The sequence below is a fragment of the Centruroides vittatus genome, unplaced genomic scaffold, assembly GCF_030686945.1.
Source record: "Centruroides vittatus isolate TY-2023 unplaced genomic scaffold, ASM3068694v2 contig_970, whole genome shotgun sequence".
Classification (NCBI taxonomy): Eukaryota; Metazoa; Arthropoda; class Arachnida; order Scorpiones; family Buthidae; genus Centruroides; species Centruroides vittatus.
This window is the reverse complement of record NW_027122643.1, coordinates 3641681-3665047: the sequence shown is the minus strand read 5'-3', so window position 1 is coordinate 3665047 and position 23367 is coordinate 3641681. Positions and strand designations below refer to the sequence as shown.

The 23367-nt window shown below is 30.0% G+C and overlaps 1 protein-coding gene across 1 annotated transcript; it reads right to left on the bottom strand.

Moving 5' to 3' along the window:
* Nucleotides 1-1789: 1789 nt before the first annotated feature.
* On the bottom strand, nt 1790-20801 carry LOC136985495 (MFS-type transporter SLC18B1-like). Its single transcript, XM_067282787.1, has 15 exons — nt 20571-20801; nt 20149-20246; nt 19892-20060; nt 6427-6522; nt 6207-6280; nt 5972-6119; nt 4517-4585; nt 4341-4428; nt 3961-4097; nt 3780-3878; nt 3460-3551; nt 3288-3383; nt 3129-3206; nt 2166-2259; nt 1790-2049 (listed from the first exon to the last, which is right to left on the bottom strand). The coding sequence occupies exons 1-15, from the start codon at nt 20589-20591 to the stop codon at nt 1942-1944; spliced, it is 1467 nt and encodes a 488-aa protein (XP_067138888.1). The 5' UTR covers nt 20592-20801; the 3' UTR covers nt 1790-1941.
* Between the last annotated feature and the right edge of the window lie 2566 nt (nt 20802-23367).

Here is a 23367-nt window from a genome sequence, read left to right as displayed (position 1 = left end):
CTTAAAAACGATAAATGAACTCTTAATGTAAACAAAAAGAATAACTTTTTAAACAATAACACAATTTTAACAAAAAGTTAAATTTATAAAAAATTTTAAATAAACTGTGTTTTTTCCTACAAAAAATCAATCGCGTGAAAAGAGGATTAATTTTCTTTCTTCAATCGCCTTATTTAAATATAGACAGCGTAAAAAAGTGGGATAGGTTTATATACTATATATATGCGTGTGGTTGACATCTATTTCGCATTATATCGGGATGAATCAGAACTTTTGAAACTTGGCAGAGTTATTTCTATATATGGGCATTAATGCTATTAAATTTTAGAGATTATAAGTCACGGGAAAGTGGGAGATAGAGATAGTACGAGGTCATATTTCGAGTGGGGCCATTGGTATTTACAATTTTTGTAAAAATTCACTCTTATCTTCAAAATAAGGCTCATTTATAATAAACCTACTCGTTTATAATAATCTTGTAACAGATGGCGCCACATATCAGATTGATTTTTAAGTATTCTTTCTTGAATTAATAATTTCTCTATCCAGCAAAATTAATCCTTTTAATTGTCATTATTTAAACTTTCTACCTTAGGTAATTTGGGGCTATCGGACTTCCTGATCTTCTTAACCTTCTGTTCGGGTGCCCGGAAAGTCGAGCAAGAGTACTTGCCAGTTTTTTAACTCGTCTTTTAAATTACTTTAAATGTATCTTTTGTATGCATTTTAACTGAATGGTTATAATTGCTAAAAATATATCCAGAATATCAAATTTTTCTGTTCGGATCTTGATTTTTTCTTTGTCTGGGCTCTGGTTTATACATTAAGACTTATACTTTGCTCTTCACCTACTAACAATTTCAACTATTTAATATGAAAATTTCCAATATAATTAAATGTCACTTGTGAAAAGAAAATATTAGTGTTAAATATTTGTTATATGAGTTATATGAAATCTCACCATTTTATGGTAAGATTTTTATGTACTTCTCAGTTTTTTAAACGAAATATTAATTTAAAATCAATAGTTTCGTGTCTAATTTATAATTGTATATGTAGGTTAGCGTGAAGTCAAAGTATTTTATAAAGGGTTGGTAAGGTGCCTCACATAGAGTTCCGCATACGGTCTCGAAATGCCTAAATCCGGCTCTGCATTTCATATATTGTAGACCTACATAAAAGCTCTACATGAAATAACTTTTAGTACTACTCCCAATATAGCGTGATAACAGCGTTGCAAATCTTATGGAATATACATAAGAAAAAAGTTAAAACGTTTGCCGTTTTATATCAAATCTCAGTTAGACACACATCACGCATCATGCCTTTCACCATTTGTGAAGTTTGCAGCAAGCAAATCATACATGGCTTTCGTGTTTGTAAGCAATTGTTCATCAATTTCATATTGTAAAACTTCAATATTAGTAAATTTTCACACTTAGTCAAGAATGAAAATATACTGCCGTCGTGTATTTTCTGTGGAAAATTTATGACAGTTGAGATAAAGAAGAACACAAAAATTTACCACTGCTGCTGAAAATCCGCTACTCCAGCATTTGTCTGATCCCATGAGGTTCAATCTGTATATGTTTTATACTGAAAAATAAATGAATTACCCTTTTACACCGTCATAATTCATTTTAATACTTTCCATTGTGTACAGTTTCAAAATCCACAAAATAAATATTGTTAGATATAATTAAAAAATGGAGATGCAATACTATTTAAATAGGAAGGGACACTATACAAATGAATAAATTACAAATTTAAAAAAAAGGCTTACATAAAATACAATTGTATCATATTTTAGTATAGTTCACTTTAAATCAGTTTATTATTTTGACAATGTCAGAAGACTCCAAAAATACATCACAGTTATATACATAATAAAAATATTCGGCTTTTTCTATAATAAATTTAGTAAATAAATAGAAACAGATCTCATGGTTCTCCATTTTTCTCAATTATACATTTCTTTTCTTCCTCAGAACCATCCTCTTTATGTTTATTGCATTTTTGATATGATAAAACTGATGAAAGAACTATTATCTGAAATAAAATATATATATTTTGAATTAATACTTTATTCTAAATTTTAAATGAAGTATAGGCCTATTTTATACATTTATTTACATATAGTTATTTTTAAAATATTAAGTTTTTACCAGTAGAATTTCTATAGCAACAAGGACCAGTGTTCCCGGTTTATATCCAACAGTTTGTAGTAAATAACCTCCAAGGGATGGGCCAATAAAAGCTCTGAAATTAAATTAAAAATTATTATAATTAGTTACATAATAATGTATACAATAATATAAAATTATATAATTAATACATGCCGATTATGATTTTTATTAGTACACATTTAACAATATTATCATTATTAATACGAAAAGCTTCAAAGAAAAGTTAACAACATTAATATTAAATTAAATAATAATTTCAATTAATATTTTAAATATAATTATAAAATATTTGGAAATGAGCTTAAATTCAGCTTGGCATTTTGTAAATAATTAATCTGTCATTAATGTTTTTGATAAATTATTAAGAATAATTTAATATTTATTACTATTATGGTTTTTTATTATTGGTTATTTCTTATTTTTATCGTAAAGATAAGAAATATTCAATCATTAAATTCTATATTTTGTAATTTATATATTGAATGAAAATTCAGTTAGGGAAGCTTAAAACAAATATAAATTTCTATGATGTTTGTATAATTTTAAATGAATAATCAAAATTAAAAAATTCTCTTCGTCTTCTTTTTTTGTCTCCAGTTTTTTTAAAGAAAAACGTTAATTTTAACGCCTTGTATTTCTTTATATTGCCAATTCTTAACTATAGAGAGTAAAATTCTTCGAAATACAACTCAGTATTTAATGAACTTCGAATAATAATTAGGTTTTTTAATTTACGTTTCAATGCCTTTTCCAATTCCCTAGTAAGGCAAAGATAAAATGGCTAGTGGCAGTTTAATAGTACTTTAAAGCAATACCTGAATATAATGTTTTATAGAAATGATAAAATACAGAGTATTTAATCTATTATAATATATAATATATGTATTATTTACCTTAATATTTAATGTAATGAATAATAATAAATAATAATATAAAATTTACCCTAAAGATTGAGACGATGCAACCATTGATGATACCAAACCATAAGTCGTAATGTCAGTAGGAAATCCTCGATTTATCCTAAAATAGATGTTTTTCGATTAATGAACATCAGTAGTATTTAAATTTATAATGTAGATAATTATTATAATTTATGCTTACACTGTATGATGCAAAACACCAAGGAAAGCACTAACTAATTTTCCTCCAGTTCCGAGACCGAAAAATATCAGCGAAACACACACTATTGCAATAGATCTATATATTGATAGATCAAATTTTAATAATTATTCTGTGTTTAAAAATAAAAAGTTTTTTGAAAAAGTTCACTCACGTGTCAAGAGGTATGAAAGGGGCAGGACCAATAAGTACGTAACAAGTACCCATCAAAGCACAACCGATGATAGCCAAGACTTTATTATTAAACTGAAAATTGAAATAATATTTAAAAATTTAAATATTATTTTTAATCATCAGTTTATAGAAAAATTATTTATATTAAATAAAAATTTTTCTCTCGTTGCGTAGAAGGGAAAAAACCTTATTTAAAGTTCAAACACTAAAACAAACAAAGCGTAAAATTATACAGGATGTAAGTTTTTACTGTCTTATTCTTAAAGTGTAAATTTATTGCATTATATATGATGTACTTACGCCACGATCACATAACCAACCCCATCCAGGTGCTGTTATGCTATAAATGCCTCCAGAGATAACGAAGATAGATCCTACTGCAACTCCAGACAGTTGGAACTATAATTAATTAAATCAATTATTTTATCGTATAAGTTAATTGATTAAAATAAATTAAATATAAACAGTAAAGTCATTCTACATTTCTGAGATGAGGTTCTAGTGTGGATTGATTATATCCAATACAGTTAAATGTAGTAAATACCAGACTTGCGAATAATATCGTAGTAGGATTTGCCCAAAACTTTAATAAGTTTCCTCCTTTCAATTTTAATGTACCTAGAATTGCAATATTAATTACGAAAAAGTCAAACTGTAAATTGGTTTAAATTATATAAACAATGAAGAAAGACAATTGTATTTATAAAAAAATATTTTTGTACTTAGAATTATGACTTTGTTCACATTCTGTATTAATTTTTAAGACGATTTATTTATTTAAATACTTTTAAGTTACAAATATATTTTACTTCCGTAGATTATACTTGAGCTAAAGGAGAGAAAAGATAATTTTATATTTACCTGGATTTGGAAGAATGATATACATTATAATAACATCAATAATAATGAGGACACCAATTGATATAAAAGGTAATTCAAATCCTCCAAGCTGAAAAAAGTTTTAAATCATTACACAAAAATTCCTTTAAAACATCGTTTTAAAAAATTTTAACAGTATCGAGTATAACTTGACATACATCGTATAAGGCACCTCCAAGCGTTGGTCCAGCTATTAATCCTAATCCAAGGAAAGTTTCAAGACCAGACTAAATAAGAAACGTTTAATGTTTTGATACAGAATAATTGAGATTCTAGAATTTCTACAATTAAAATTTACAAATTTTGACATTTCTGCAAAAAATAAGATATTTACTGAAATAATTAGTAAATTTGTAAATTTGGAAAGTTTATCCGTAAGAAAACTTATCTGTAATATGTAATTTATGTATAAAAAGATAAAAATACAGAAAAAAATTAACTTTTAGATGTATCAACAGATGAATAAAGATAATGTACACTGCCATTAAAATTGCTACACCATGAAGACGGTTTGCAACAAATGCGAAATTTGCATGAAAGGTACATGCTGGATGCTCCTTACCTCAAGATTACCTGTCAATTCAATCATGTCTTCCTCTCATTATACTTTATGTGCAATAAACACAATTCTGCTATTTGCTTTCCTTCCTAGTGTAGCAATTTTAATGGCCAGAAGTGTATTTGGTGTATCATCTAAAAACTGTTAATTGACAAAATATATGAAATCAAATGATATGACAAATCAGATCAAACTACAATAAACCTTGAGGATTTCTTTTAAAAAAATATATATAACAAAAGCTAATGCTAAATCAGTGATTCTCAAAGTGGGGGTCGCGACCCCCAAGGGGGTCGTGAAAAATATTTGGGGAGTCGCTGAAAAATTGATGCCAGATCAATTTTTTCAAATATTTTATAAATTTACTATGGATTCATGTTTAGAAATACTGTAATAGAAATAAAAAATATATAAAATAATTTTTACTTAAATAAATTGCACATATAAATAATAAAAATAATAAAAATATTTAAATACGAGCCTAACCCCCTCCCTCCGGGATGTTTTTTGACACATACTTATTCTTCGGGGGTCCTTTGAAATTTTTAAGTGCAGAAGGGGGGGTCGCGGTCCAAAAAGTTTGAGAAACACTGTGCTAAATGATACTTATTACTTTCCATGCGTGCCATAATAATAATTTTGTTTAATCCACATTGAACATTGAAGCTGAGATACATAAGTTATAACGAGAATTGAAATGCCACATATAATTTAAATAAAATTGAATTCTAATCCAATTTTTGACACATAAAAAGCCACAGAAAAACATTTTTCTCTATTTTCAGGCGTACGGCACGATTAAAAATAAAGAAAAATGTTCTTCCTATCGTCAGACCGAATTCTATTCAGAATGAATATCGTGTAAAAGATTCAGATTAAGCATCCAATAATACAACAAAATCACTTTTCTTGTAAGTTGTTCTCCATGATCGTTACATAAATATTTTCCGTTTGAATAATATTCCGATATATAATTATAGTTTTTCAACAGAAATATTGAAATATGTAAACTTTAATTAGGATTTTTTAAAATACATTTAAGAATTTATCTTACATAAATAGTTGCTACTCTTTCATGAAATTCAGCAGCAATGATAGTGTAGATGGAGGTTTTAACAAAAGCCGATCCAAACCCTTCTGCTATTCTTACAGTGAAGGCAAGAGCTATAAAAGGGGTACCAGGTGGACTCAAATCTAAGATACTATGAAAAATTGTGGCAATTTTTTAAATTATTCATCATTTTAAAAAGTAGTTTACTATCGAATAAAGTACTATAAAACGTACTTACCCAAACAAAATAGTTGCTGCACCAACTATAAACATTCCTGCATTTAACATGAATTTAGGAGTGAAATAACCCATCTGTTAAAGTAAATAGCACACAAAAAAAGTTATTTTTGAGTTGTTTTATGAAAGGAATTACACAGATGTTTACAGTTTACAAAAATCTATAAACTGTTTGTTTATTTAACACTAAATATTTTAATATTAAGAAGCCTGAATCTTACCAATTTTCCACAAAGCGGAGAAAATATAAACATAGTAAGTTGATATACACCAAATATCATACCATACTGCGTGGGGGTTGCACCTTTCATTTCGGCCTAAAAAATGAATTTTCAATTATAGTTAATAAAATATTTTATTTGCATTAATAAAATTAAAATAGTATAATTTATTCTATACTTTTTAATATCTTATAAATGATTAATCAATACAAGTCACTAGCACATTTATAGGTCATATAAGTAATCCCAATTATGTGCATTATGAATGGGTCTGACCCACAATGGGTCATTATGAGGGATAGAGATCGGACCGTACTCCTCACGATAACGTCGAATCTGGATCCCAAATTTAGTAGGCTAACATCTTATACCGCCACCATCTCACCACTCAATTATCCGACATATATTCCAGTGTGATTACCTATGCGCTTCTACTTCCATGAAAATGTCAGTCATGCCATATGTCGTTTTCCTATTTATTCTGGTTTCATTTCTGTGTACAGTATTGTATTTCATCACACTATATTATTTGCTCTTCTACCTCCAAAAAGAATCGGTACCGAAGGGCGACAGGCCACGTCGTTCATTGCCTTTAGACAGGCTTTAATTTAGCAAATTTTAACAGGTTAATATTTAATAATTGTAAGTAATAGAGTAAAATGAGTGCAGAGAAGATCATTGACTGATCAAAGAAATAAAATAAAACTTTTAAGCCTACGTACTCTCAGTAATTCGGCACCCATGGGAATAACCCGATTAGCGATCTACTTTAAATTATTACACGTTAAAGTTTAAGTTTAATATTAAAATATTGTTAAAATATGAAAAGGAAACAAAAATTGAATCGCCACAGTTATTGCAAAATTATACTGATAGCATCTCGTCCCCATTCTTATTTTCTTATTGTTTTAGATTCTGATAAATATCTGTTTATGTAGCAAATTGATAAATATCGAAAAACATTTTTTTATCTTCAATTATTTCTGGAACTGGAATAGATAGAGATTCTTTTGTTCTTGATAGAGGTTAAATTCAAATTTGGAAAGTTCTAATCTTGGATACAAAAGCAATGACTTAAAATAAAAATTCATTTAAGAATAAACCAATAACCTAAGTCATTTTCAAGAATTCAACTGTTTACAATTAGTAAATTTTATATACGTTTAGAGTAACGTATAAGTTTCTATTTGTTATTATATATACAAAAGTTTTAAAAAATTATCATATATAAAAACCGAACAAAATCTGTAACAAAACGGCAAAAGTTATCAATATTTGTCTTCACATTCTTTTATTTTATTTAATAAATATATTTCAATATTCTCTTATAATAGACAAAAATTTAATATTGGGGTGAAAATATTGTTTAAAAACAAAAATCTTACTAAACTAATGAACTAAATTTATTAACCTTTTTATCAAAAACAAAGGCGCAGTTACAATTGTATTACTTTCATAGCTGAATTATTATAAAACACTCATTTGATTACATATACGTTTCATGCTACCCCTGCTTTATAATCAGTTATACAATGAACCGATATTGATTAGACTTTTCTAGTTTAAATTATAGCTCTAAATATATATATAAAATAATATACAACTTAGGATAATTAATAAAGTAAAACTTTATTATGTAAGAATGAATTTTTACATAAGTATGCAACAGCAATTATTTCATAGCATGTTCTATTTGAAAGCCAATTGAAATTTTTATTTTAAATATTTACTAAACAAATATCTTTCATTTAAATCTCTATTTTTGAAACGGAAATTTATTATCTAACAAAAAATAATATAATTATGCGAAATGTTTTATTAAAATTATAACTAAATTTACCGTAATAAATTCAATCCAGGAAGCAGAGAGAGAAAAATATTTCAAGTACAGTAGAGCGTCGATAAGTGGAACGTCGGTAAGTGCAGTGGCCGGAAAATGGAACGATTTTCAGTCGGACTGTGTCGTGCTGAATCGAATGTTTTTAATACTAAATTTACTTCTAAAGTATAATTTTCATGTTTTTTATATTCTTTAATATATTTATTTTGTTTGTACAAAATGCAGAAATAATTTTTAACGATACGATAGCCTCGATGATTATTATAAAAATTTTCGTTAGGCTTAAAATCGACGAAAATTCAACACGAAGCGACACGCAACGGAGAAAAATTCAACAGGAAGCGATACGCAACGGAGAAAAATTTGAACATCGGACAGGTTAATGTATTTTTTCGTACAAAGTCGGAAACTGGAACAAATCATTTACTGGAAGGACCCCAGTCCCCAATTGGTTCCACTTATCGACGCTCTACTGTATTCTAGTTTTAGTTTTGAAATAATCAAAATATATTAAATATAAAATGGCCTTAATCAATAAAAAATCTAGGCTTTTAACTTTCCTCATTTAAAAAAAAGTAAATATTTTGATTAAAATAACCAGAGCAAACAATTTATCTTGAAAATATAGCACTCATTAACAGAGAAACTGGTTTATAAAACAATGATAAAAATATATTTTTTCTGGAATTCAGACTAAAGATATAAATAACGAATAATTTTTATTCGATTGATAAACTTTTAAATATATTATCTACCATATAAAAATAAAATATATGTGGTATATCCAAAATAGAGAACTGTAAGAAACTATGTAACTGTTATCCTTCAAAAATACCTCCCGATGAAACAGACAATAATTTTACTTTCCTGAGTCTGTTATATATAACAGAGGGAAAGTATGGCGATCGGTCAAAAAATGACCCCTAAGATATTTTAAATTTTGGACTCAGAGGACTTTGAAACGTCGAGAAATACAAAAAAATTCAGGAGTTATTTCTGTATGTACGGATGTTAATGTGTGGGGGGAGCACGATTTTGTTCATCCTTATGATCTCGTGCTTTTTGTCCAAAATTTCTGAAATTTTGCAGGGAGGTTTTTGTTTTAGGGGAATTGATGATGTTAAATTTTGGTGGTTAAAGGTCGAAGAGGTGGGGAGATAAAGAGAGATCGTGTCGGCTCAATGATGAGTCTACTAGTTGTTAGTATTTACAACTGTTATTTTTATTTTTTATTTTTTTATAAAACCCATTGCCATTGCTACCTCAAAATTAATCGTTTTACCATTCTATAATAATTAAAACTGCAAAAAGTTTTAAAGTAAAATATCAAAACAGATGACGCCACACATTCATTTTTAAATGTTGCCGGGAAAGTTAAGCAACTCGTTGCTAGATTATTTTATTTTATTTTTTCACTTTAAATATGAATATCTTTTTTGAAGCAATAGGTAAACAGAGAATCAGAAAAAAATATTTAGTTAAGATTAAAATTTAATCTTGACGAATTAAATAAACTATTACTCTGCAAATTATGTAATCACTAATTTTCGTCAATGATGATACGAAATGTTTTTCGTAAATATAGAGAAACTGCAATGTAATAGTACAGTATTAGGCGATGTAATTTCCAAAACAATTGTTTTACGATAATAATCAATTGTTTTAATTTAGAAGGTTATTGAAAACAATTTAGGTCTCCCGAAAGTAGGTTATTTCGAATATGACATCAGAATTATTTTTACTTGATCAAGATTTCTTCACTAATTACGTTGTTATATAGATATCGAGATAATAAAGCGATTGTTTACTTGTTATCTTTAAATCTAATATCACTCAAGATTAAATTTTAAGATTTTATTATTATTATTATTTTGGGTTAAGTGAGATATACTCGGTTAACACCGGTGGCTGTGTACTATGCCGGACCAAAGTCAAGGCATAGTAACCAAAACAGAAATTAAAGAATTGTATCAGTGTGTGTGTCTGTATTCAGGAATTTTCTCACAATATGACATGTATTCAATATAGTGGCCTTCTGTAGTGTGATGTATGTGTTTCTATTCAATTCTAATGTGCCCAGGCTTTTGTGTAGTGTGTGTGGTATGACACCTGTAGAGGAGAGAACAACAGGTACAATAAGCACCCTATCCATCCTCCACAGATGCCTTATTTCCTGGGCGAGTTCTGTGTACTTGCTAATTTTTTCAGTGCATGCGTTTTGTATATTGTGAGTGTTTGGAATGGATATGTCTATAATGTATGTGATTTTATTGTGTTTGTCAATGAGTGTGATGTCTTGTCTGTTGTGGTATATTGTTTTATCTGTGATTATGGCTCTGTCGTAGTACATTTTGTGCGTGTTGTTTTCCAATACTGTCTGTGGAATGTATTTGTAGTATGGTTCGTGGATGTCTACTAATTTGTGTTTGTTTGCAAGCTCTTGGTGTATTATATTTGCTACTTGATTATGTCTGTGTAAATAATCTGTCTGTGCCAAGAGCTTGCAACCGGAGGTGATATGTTGTATAGTTTCTGGCATGATGTGACATTTTCTGCATGTGTTATTTGTGAGTGTTGCATCTTTGAGTATGTGTTTTCTGTAGATTTTAGTATTTATGACCTGATCCTGTATGGCGATCATGAATCCTTCCGTCTCCGCAAAGAGGCATCCCCAAGCTAACTAGCTGTTTGACGCAGTTTTGTCAACTTATTATTATTATTATGTTGGGTTAAGATAGATATACTCGGTTAACACCGGTGGCTAAGTACTATGCCGGACCAAAGTCAAGGCATAGTAACCAAAACAGAAATTAAAGAAGTGTATCAGTGTGTGTGTCTGTATTCAGGAATTTTCTCAACAATATGACATGTACTGTTGTGTGAATCTATGGTGTAGTTGTTGTCTGTATGCTGTCATGTTTGTTTCGAGTTTTGTGATGGTGTAATAAGTACGGATGATAAACTCGTTCATTTCTACTGTCCATTTCATCCGTTGGCGTGGTTTTCCGGCCTTTGTGGTCTGTGGATGCATTGCCACAGAAACACCAAGGCTGGGTTGGTTCCTCACATCTGTTGAGGGCATTGCAGTAGCCATGCTTGGGCCGGTGCTGCTTTCGCCACCGGTAACCAAGGGAGACTGTGACCTATTTTTCGAACGTGAGCCTCTGCCTAACCCACGAACGCGGACCTTGTTAACCCGGGCGACGTCCGAGCCGGTATCACACTTTGATCTAGTTATTACCATGATGAATATCTCCACAGAATGTGGGCGTGGTCACTCTTAGCTTCATTTCTCCCCATAGACCTTACTGGCATGGGTGTCCCTACCAGGAGCTTGATGCTCCAGCCTGCATTGCCCTATGGATCAGTAAAATTACTGGGCTCTCCCACCACGACCAGGTGGTGACCACGGGAGAGTTATTATTATTATTATATTGTTGGGTTAAGTAGATATACTCGGTTAACACCGGTGGCTAAGTACTATGCCGGACCAAAGTCAAGGCATAGTAACCAAAACAGAAATTAAAGAAGTGTATCAGTGTGTGTGTCTGTATTCAGGAATTTTCTCACAATATGACATGTATTCAATATAGTGGCCTTCTGTAGAGTGATATATGTGTTTCTATTCAATTCTAATGTGCCCAGGCTTTTGTGTAGTGTGTGTGGTATGACACCTGTAGAGGAGAGAACAACAGGTACAATAAGCACCCTATCCATCCTCCACAGATGCCTTATTTCCTGGGCGAGTTCTGTGTACTTGCTAATTTTTTCAGTGCATGCGTTTTGTATATTGTGAGTGTTTGGAATGGATATGTCTATAATGTATGTGATTTTATTGTGTTTGTCAATGAGTGTGATGTCTGGTCTGTTGTGGTAAATTGTTTTATCTGTGATTATGGCTCTGTCGTAGTACATTTTGTGCGTGTTGTTTTCCAATACTGTCTGTGGAATGTATTTGTAGATATGGTTCGTGGATGTCTACTAATTTGTGTTTCCTTGCAAGCTCTTGGTGTATTATATTTGCTACTTGATTATGTCTGTGTAAATAATCTGTTTGTGCCAAGAGCTTGCAACCAGAGGTGATGTGTTGTATAGTTTCTGGCATGATGTGACATTTTCTGCATGTGTCATTTGTGAGTGTTGCATCTTTGAGTATGTGTTTTCTGTAGTTTTTAGTATTTATGACCTGATCCTGTATGGCAATCATGAATCCTTCCGTCTCCCCAAAGAGGCATCCCCGAGCTAACCAGCTGTTTGACGCAGTTTTGTCAACAAAATCCTGGGCCAGATCGTAAGGATGCCTGCCATGGAGTGCCTTTCGAGCCCACGATTGCTTAATGGTGTCTATGCTTTTTATATGTTGTGTTGTGTCCATATGATGTGAGTGTAAGTTTAATGGTGTGTTATTCGAGTCTGCTAGAGTTACTGCTTTATGTAATTGTGATGTTTCTTGTTTTTTGTAGAAAAACTCTCGCAGTGACTGTATTTGTTTGTAGTGAAGGTTAACTATGTCAATCAGGCCACGTCCGCCATCTTTACGTGGAAGGGTTAATCTTTCTGTGGCGGATTTAGGATGATGTTGTTTATGCTTAGTAAGTGTTGTTCTTGTTTTCCTTTGGAGTTGCTCAAGATCTGTGTGAGTCCAATGTATAACTCCAAAAGAATATGTGAGTACTGGGATGACATATGTGTTTATTGCTTTAACTGTGTGTTTTGCATTTAATTGTGTTCTGAGAATAGCATTTAACCTACTTTGGTATTCTTTAATTAATCTTTGCTTTATTTGTGTATGTTCTGTTAGTTTGGCCTGTTGGAATCCTAAATACTTGTAGAACTCGCCCTCTTCCATGGATTCAATAATGTCTCCATTTCCAAGTGCAAAATCTTCTTTCTTCAGGATTCCTTTTTCTATGTGAACTGTTTTGCATTTATCTAGGCCAAATTCCATTTGTATGTCCTTGGTGTATGAATGTGTGATTTGTAGGAGTTGATGAAGTTGTTTTTGTGTGGATGCATAAAGTTTTATGTCATCCATGTACATGAGATGTGACAGTGTAAACTGTGTTGTTTTTTTGTGTCTAATATTGTAACCATATTGCGTGTTGTTTAACATGTTGGATAATGGGTTCAGGGCTAAGCAGAACCAGAGAGGACTCAAGGAATCTCCTTGAAAAATTCCTCGCCTAATAAAAATTTGGTTTGTTTGTATGGAAGTGTTACTAACCCTGAGATGTAGTGTTGTTCTCCAGTGCTGCATAGTGTTTTGAAAGAATGCAATGAGTGATGGATGTATTTTGTACATGTGTAGGATATGTAGCAGCCAACTGTGTGGAACACTGTCGAATGCTTTTCTGTAGTCTATATATGCCATGTGTATGTTTCTGTGTTGTCTGTGTGCTTGCCGTAGAATGACTGAATCTATGAGTAACTGTTCTTTGCATCCCCTGTGGTTTCTACGACAACCTTTTTGTTGTTCTGTTAGAATGTCGTGTTCTTCAACATGTTTGTATATTTTGTTTGCAATACAGGATGTCAATAATTTGTAGAGTGTTGGAAGACATGTAATTGGTCTGTATTGTGTGGGGTCTGTGGTATTGTTGTTTTTAGGTTTCATGTAGGTGATGCCCTGAGTAAGAAAATTTGGCATGTCTTGTGGATTGATGATGATGTGTGTTAGATGTTTAGCTAGTTCCTGGTGCAGTGATGTGAACTTTTTGTACCAGAAATTGTGAATGTTGTCTACACCAGGTGTCTTCCAGTTGTGTGTTCTGTTAACAGTGTATTGGAAATCATGTATGTTTATTTCAACACAGGGCATAGTTGGTATGTTGTGTAAGTTTTTGTTCTCCTCCTCGATCCATCCTGCTTCAGCATTGTGCGTGACAGCACTGGACCAAAGAGAAGACCAATATGTTGTGAGTTCTTCTTCTGTTGGTGTGCCACTGTGCTGTGTATCAGTGTTTGCTTTGTTATTAATTTGTCTGTAAAAGAGTTTTTCATTGTTTGTAAATAATTTATTTTGTTGTTTTCGTAGTGTACATGTTTTGTATCGTTTGAGTCTACGTGCTTTGGCAGCAAGTTTTTGTTTTAGTGTATCAATGTATTCTGTAATGCGTGTGTTGTGATGTTCATGTTTTGTGTGTGTTTTTATTTTCTTGAAAATGTTTTTGAGCTGTTTCCTTAATTTGGGTGTTATGTTGTTTTTAGTGTATTGTGTTAGCCTGCCTAATTGCTGTCTAATGTCATTTATTTGTGTTTCTATTCTTCTCTGCCAGGCAGGCTTGTGATAGAATTGTGTTTTCTGTGTATTTGTCTGTGATTGTACTTTCAGTCCATGGTGTGTCACTACTGTGACTGCCCCAGCATAAACTAATGTATGAATGTCTGCGAGTGTAGAAATTGAATGAATGTAGTGTGGTAGTAAGTGAGTGTTTACATAATTTAGTGTTTTTCCTACTTTCTTTGACGTGTTGATTTTTGGTATTCGTGGTCGTTGTGTGGGATCTGTGCCTGTATATTTAGTGAGTGTTTCCTGAAATATAAGTGAGAGCGTATTAACTAAATCCAAGTCTATGTTATCAGTGATGGATGAGGAAGTGTCTGTAGTATCATTAGTGGTAATTGTTGTATGTGTGTTATTATCAATGCTTGTTGCTGGATTATCCTGACAGGTTACATGATCTTCATTAATGTTAGATGTTTCTGTCTGTTGATGTATTTGATCAGCAACCTGTTGTTTGATAAGTTCAAGTGTTGTTTGTGGAATAAGGTTGTTGTGTATAATTGTTCTTTTTTGATCAACAACCCTTTGTTCGGTGACAGTGAGATGAGGATACTGTTGTGTGAATCTATGGTGTAGTTGTTGTCTGTATGCTGTCATGTTTGTTTCGAGTTTTGTGATGGTGTAATAAGTACGGATGATAAACTCGTTCATTTCTACTGTCCATTTCATCCGTTGGCGTGGTTTTCCAGCCTTTGTGGTCTGTGGATGCATTGCCACAGAAACACCAAGGCTGGGTTGGTTCCTCACATCTGTTGAGGGCATTGCAGTAGCCATGCTTGGGCCGGTGCTGCTTTCGCCACCGGTAACCAAGGGAGACTGTGACCTATTTTTCGAACGTGAGCCTCTGCCTAACCCACGAACGCGGACCTTGTTAACCCGGGCGACGTCCGAGCCGGTATCACACTTTGATCTAGTTATTACCATGATGAATATCTCCACAGAATGTGGGCGTGGTCACTCTTAGCTTCATTTCTCCCCATAGACCTTACTGGCATGGGTGTCCCTACCAGGAGCTTATGCTCCAGCCTGCATTGCCCTATGGATCAGTAAAATTACTGGGCTCTCCCACCACGACCAGGTGGTGGACCCTGGAGAGTTATTATTATTATTATTATTATTATTATTGCAGTCAATATTTAAAAATAGAAATTCCGAACTATGAATATGAATTAAATTTCTTATTATATTTGTCAATTTGGACGTAAATTATTAATAGGACTGTTAAACTGGTGTTAAGTATTAACGCAAAATTGAGCAAAAGTTCTTAAAAAAAAAAAAAACAGACTTTCTTTATTGAGCCTCCTGTTAGTTTACGTCCAAGTTGACAAATATAATAAGAATTGAAATAAGGACAAGGCAATAATAATTATGAAATGAATTTGTTTGGTTACCTACACGGGTAATTCATTTGGTTAAAAAATTACAAAATCTGATTTTATTAATATTAGAAGATAGTCAAAATTATCATCTTACTACATAAGAGGATTAGAACTTAAACAGAAGTTAATTTTGTTGTTTCTAACACACGATGCAGTGTAATCCAGCCACCACTTGGCTTCTTTTCATCTTTATTTCAGTTGATCAACTGAAATAAAGATGAAAAGAAGCCAAGTGGTGGCTGGATTACACTGCATCGTGTGTTAGAAACAACAATAGAAATACGACACGGTTTCAAGTTATCAAAAAAGAAATTAATTTATCATTTTAATAATATCAGGTAGACAGGAAACTGGATAGCCGAGGCCCTTAAGGAGTCAGTCTACTTCTCCGTGGAATCCGACATTGAATACGAACACGGGACACCTCAGAAATGTTTCTTGGGCGGTTTGTTCCGGATATATCAAACCGCGCCCGCATTGTGGACCTGGACGAGCCTACGATGGATATGCAAAAATAGCCTTCTGAGTTCCCACAGGGCAGAGTTAAAAATGAAAAAATATATATTAAGTATATGATACAGCTGCTTTAGCTAAATCGACTATTTTATGCCACAATGTCCGATTGGATAAAACCACTGAATACTAGTACATAGTCATGGTTTCGCACGTGACAAAACCATGACTACGGTCACGGTCACGTGGATTTTTTCCAATTTTTATCGCGTTTCAAACACCTAAGTAAACATCTAAATAAAGCCTGTTTTCCACAGAATATTTTTCCGGGCGGCATCCCATTGACAGAACGCCTACCTATTGCGTTGCCAAATTAAACTGACTATTTTCGTGTTATCAGCCGATAAAATATTATTAATAACAAAAGAAAATTAAATTAATTTTTTATTTTATCTAAAATGTTTCTATTAATACGAATATTTATCTTTAATAATTTTTACTGTCTTCACAAGATGAGAATGTACGATACACACTATCTTACATTCTCAACAGCAAATCACCTGAAAATATGATTTGTTAATTCTAATACAGTCAACATTTTGAATTGAATAAAATATCTTTTTAATCCTACAGTAATTTGAAAATGTTAAATTACGTTATATAAATAATTTTTACTTTTAATTAATTAAAAAATCACATTAAAACATTTTTTTATGGATTGAAATTAATACCAAATCTTTATAATCTTGAAAATAATACGTGAATTATTTCTTGTTTAATTAATCTAGTTTATTATTTGGTGAAATAAAAGTAAGTACTAATTCAGTTAAGTGTATTATTTATGAATTTCACTTGGAGATTGCATTTTATTGTACATAAATGTCACATCTGATTTTATTTTGCTTTTAATGAAATTTTACTAAAATCCTTCTTTTGGTTTCGTATGGGCAGTGTTGAATTCAAGAGGATACCGAGGGATTCCCCTCGAAGAAAAATGTCTGAAGTCAACATTGTACTCTACAAGGGCTCCCAATTCAAATTTGCCCGGGACCCATGAAGGTATAACGCTCCGCTTGAGCGAGTTGAAATTAACATTAGCGTTCAATGGCGAAACTCAGAATAATTTCTTACAAGAAGACTAGGGCTAGAGTTATTACGAAACTAATCAGAAAATCTTTAATTTAATCTTCTATATTATTTATTTTTAATTAAAATTTAAGATGAAACACTGTATTTTTTTTAATTTCTTAAGGAGTTCGAGTCGGGTCAGAAATCTTAGAAATATTTTTTAGCGGTTTATCCCAAATAAACTCATTCTTCACCACCCGATTACTTCTATTATAAGCCCCATCAAAGATATGATGTGTCTGGATTAAAGTCTTGGTGCCACATGGACGAAAGAGTTCAAAAATGTCACACGTCTGAACAGGATTCCTCTCTTTGCGTTAAAAGTTGAGTTAAAATGATTCTAAATCTTCTATATTTTCTTCTAATAAAAATTTTTTATTTTTGTATTTATTTTAATTTTTCCTAAAAATTATAGAAAGGCTGCAACTCCAATCGTTACGGGCGAGCCGCTAATGTTATTAGTTTCGATTTTAACACAAAATTGGTAATTCGTTTTCGAAAATCATTTTTTTGGAAGGAAGGTTAGAGTGAAATGATAACTGAAGATGAGAATATATTTTCAAAAATCGAATGTTTTCATCCAATACGCCATTAATTTAATGAGATCTCCGAATATTCCTAATAACTGCAATTCTAATATGCCAAAACACTATCAGAACTATCGCAAGTAAATGTATGATAAAAACACCTACTAGTGATTTAACTGTATATCTATATGAATGATAGCAGGCTAAAAAAATGTAAACAGTCTACAAAAAGTATTTTTAATATGCGAAATTTGATATATTGAAGATTTGCGTAAATGATAAAAAGGGCACAAAATTCTAGTTTGTTACTAACCAGTATCGTCACTAAAAGGTTCGATGACGAATAAATAAACAGATAAATGTAAATACACATAAGCCGTGCGTATGATATTGTAATTTAAAGATGTGATTTTAATTAATTTTGCTTGTTGTTTGTGTTATTGCCATTATATATTCGGAAATATTCGGGAATTACTAAACATTCCGTATGGTTTGTTACGAAAAGAGATCCACGAGAGTGACACCACGAGCTACCGCACTGCGTGACACCAACACTAGTGACGCTGCTGGTAATTACTAACTTCCATTCACGAATTCTACGTATCATTACAACATGTTTTGTTTATAATAAATTTTTTAATCCCTGCTGTAATTGAGAACTTCTTATTTTTGTAAATGAATTTTGCAACGTAGTTGTAATAAATTTATAGTTATAATAGTGTCAATACTAAAATAAGAAAATTTTGAAGTTTAAAACTATATAAAATCATAACTTAATTCCATAATTGTAATTTTATAACAAATTATCAAAATTAAACAAGTTTAAACTTTTATCAAATTCAGGAATTATTCTTTCAACGATTTAAAAATTTCTAAAAAATATCATATAAATTAGCATATAATTTTTATACAAAACTTTCAAAGACAGAAAAATTAAAATGCTACATCAGAAATATTAAATAAGTTCTAAATCAACTTAATTTATTGTATTTCATTAGAAATATACGAATTGAATTTATATATTTATTGGAATTTTAAGTTTTGCAATGGAGAAATTATTTTATTGCAAAACTTTCCTTAAACGATTTCCTTATTATACTGTAATTTTTCTTGCGTTATACGGTAAGATTTGTTCATATTTATAAATGTATTTTAAAAAATCTTACCACATAAATTACTAGATAAGCTAATCCAATTGATCAATGATAAGTTTTAAAGATCAGTTATAAAAATAATTACGAATAGAAGAAATGTTGAAATAATTTTTATTGAAAATAAAAAATTTCCTAACCATATTTATTTTGTAATTTATTTGATATATCGATTAATTTTGTAATCGTATTTATTGTTCATCTTCTAGTAATTGTAAACTTATAACTATTGATAAATATTTTATCATTTTAACAATTTTAACACAAGATAATATAAGTATTTTTTTATATTATGAGTATTATATTATGTTTTTACAAAAAAACATAATATAAGTAGCTTATAACTTTATTTCAATGTTTAAATACTTTTAATATATTATTCGAGGAAAGTTATTTAAATAGATAAAGATAAGAGTAGATTATTCTGACCTTAGACACCAGACAATACAAACATTTCGCTGCTTAGGGAAAAGTTCTGTGAACCGAGATATTAAATAAGCTTAGAGAAAGGTCAACTTTACTTTTAAAAATCACGAGTTTTTCTATTAAAAACAGATTTTCACAACGTGATTAGCCCTAACAATTCTTAATTTTTTAAAAATAAAAAATTTTATTTAAGTAAAAGACGTTTCTATGAAATATCGGTACTTATATCAAAAATGTAAACACTTAATACTGAGTTGTATAAAATTAATAAGAAATACCTCTTTTGGGAAGAACGGTGCTTGTAATGATACACAAGCACCGACACTGAAATTTGCAAAGGCTAAAGTGATGAGTGTTAACCATTCTTTCGTCGTATTTTTTCTTTTTATCGGTTCTCCTTCTTCATTCTTTTCTCCATCAGCTCGACTTCCTAACAAATCTTTATAGCTATGTTAATTAAATATAGAAAAAAAATTAAAATACAAACAAAAAAATCTTTTAAAGTAAAAGATGTATTTAATTTCCAGATATTTACCTAATACTAAACACTTCTTTATAGCTTTTAGCACTACTGTAGAAACCATCATGATGTCCAGAAGTTTCTTGATTCCATTTATGATCAACAGTATCCTCCTAAATAAATTTATAAAGATAAAACAATGTGGTTAATTCCGATAAATGCAAGACGATATTTTATAAAAATCATTCTGATATTACTAAAGATATACAAGTTTATCTTAATAAGAACAATGACCTGACAGCTATAAAAAGTTCAATACATTTTATTAATTATTAAACCATCTCGTTTTAAAAATTTAAAAGTTCAGTATTATTACTATTATGCAATCTAATAATTAAAATTTTCTTAATTATATAAATTTTACAATTGATTTGTAATATTTAAGTATATTTATAGAATGTTATGTAATACAATGTTAACGTATAATGTTAACTCACTTGCTCGCTCTCCACTGTCATTATTGAAAAGACAACCTCAAAAACTTGAAGCCAACTGTGCGAAATTACTACACCATATGACTTTTAATAAACAATTTTGTGAGACCTTTTTATTTTCGCAATATCTGATAAAATTGTTAACGATTAGAAACGTTCTATGCCCTTCCTGCGCCTGTTCACTACCCATCACTGATAACACGCTATTTATTTAATTTTCAAAACTGTTCATTGTTGATAAACATATGGGACTACCCCGAATTTTCGAAAGTTTAATAGATGACGATAAAAATATTAAAATCTATACCTACGCGCTTACGCATTTGTTTTTATATTTTAAATGATAAAATTAGATCTAAATCCAAAGACATTTCTGTGAAATCAAAAAATGTATTTGAATATAAAAAATTTAGTTTTATTCTTATAACAGTTTTTTTTCTAAATTAAAGTTAATTTTTTAATAGTTTTAACTTGAGATTAAGTTAAAGGTTCCTCCATAGTACAGATTTAAATCTTTAGTACATTTGTATGACTTTACTTAATAATTTAACAAAAATCAAATAAAATTATAGTTATATTTTCTTTAGATAAGTAAAATTTTAAAATGTGCATCAAATAATAATAAACTAAATAAGTTGGCATTTATATTTTTGCTCTTTTTTTCCTTTAGGTTTTGACCCTTATGTTTATTAAATTAAATAATAAACGATTATAAATTTCAATTAATAATTATTGTTTATAATTAAATTTCAATTATAAACAATAAAAATTTTTTAAAAAATCAAATATAATGAGTAATTGAAATTTTTTATTCATTCGAAACGCAAAAAATAAATACCTTACTAATCATTATCAAAAATTCCCTTTACAAACTTGATAATATATTATAATATCAACACAAAGATGTAAAAATATTTTTTATATTATATAAAACAAATAAATTAAGATAAAATTTTTCTTTAATACATTCGTTGCAGTAGATTTTAGAATTTAAATGATTACTATTTACAGTATATTGGAAACTGTTAAGCTCTTTTGTTTGGAAGTTCGAAACTTCAGACATTATATAATTATTTAATGAATAATTAATTTTTGTAATAATAATAATAAATATAATTAATTTATAATCTTATTATATAATGCAAATTATAATATTTTATCATGTTTTAATCTATGATCTACACACGTATAATTCTTCTTTTAGGGATTACAAGTTATTATCATAATTCTAAACTTAGGCATGAAAATATATTTTAATCTTAGATTGATAATCAAGTTTTCCAATATCTACGATAGTAGATCGAATCGTTTAAAATGCAGATTATGTGATAAATCTACATAAAAATATGATAAGATGCCAGTGTCATATCCGTCAACTTTCTCAAATTATAAAACAAAACTTTAAAAGTTTATATCATAAACTGAAAAATAAAAGGATTTAGGCCTATTTATCGATTAAAAATTCTTAGAAATTAGAATAGATTTATTTTTAAAGTCTTGATTAATTCAATAAGAAATAAAAGTTCACAGGTTCATACTTTCCACTTTCTCCAAAAATAATTAAAATTCAAGAAAAGATAAAACTCAATTGTTTATATTTTTTAATGAAATTAAATCAGTTCGATCTATTTTAAAATTCAAATGCTTTAAAATGAAACATTCTAAAAACATTTTTCCATATAATTCTTAATAAAACTCGTCATATGTATACATACATAGATACACATATATACAGTTTTATTAACTTAAGTGTTATATTTTTATGAATTAATTGAAAATGATACATGCTATATTCTCTATATAAGAATAACATGACACGATGTTTATTCTAAGAAATTTCGTGTCATATTCTTTAACTTCTGTAAAAATTATAAACATTAATAATTTACTTCTGCGTTTAAATCAAAATAATTCATTTCGTTAGTAAAAACACTACTAATTGTGTTAATGAACATCTAAGCGTTAAAAATCGTATAAATATTTATATGAATTTTTGTGCCTGAATATTCTAGCTCCATTAATGATTAAGTTTTAATAGAAGCATGTTATAAATCGTCCTCGTTCTTTTCTATCAGCATCTTAAGTTATATCCGTGTAATATAAAATTTATTTAATATTTACAATAAAACATAAATTTTTATTGCAGTTTTTACTCACTATTTCGTCTAAAATTACATACATTTTTAAAAAATTTAGCAACGAGTTGCTGAACTTTCCCGCAACATTTAAAATTGAATGTGTGGTGTCATCTGTTATGATATTTTACGTTAAAAATTTTTACAGTTTTAATTATTATAGAATGGTAAAACGATTAATTTTGAGGGTATGGATGGGTTTTATAAAAAAAAAAAAAAATTGTAAATGCTAATAACTAGTAAAATCGTCATTCTCGTTACAAAAAGTCCGACCCTACTCGAGATATGACACACGACCTCCCTTTATCTCCCCACCCCTTCGATATTTAACCACCAAAATTTAATAGCATCAATTCCCTAATACACAAACATCCCCGCAATATTTCAGAAATTTTCGACAAAAAACACAGAAATTATTAAACTTCAGAAGGGTGTACATACGCTAACATCCATACACAGAAAAAACTCCCGATTTATTTTTCCATTTCTCGGCATTTCAAGATCCCGAGTCCAAAAGTGTAAAAATCTTAGGGGGTCATTTTTTGATACTTTCCCTCTGTTATACATAACAGAGCCGGGAAAGTAATACTGAATAAAATAATCTCCTGATATTCATTTATTCATATTCGTTGTGGTAACTACTATGGTCCATCGAATGGCCGAGA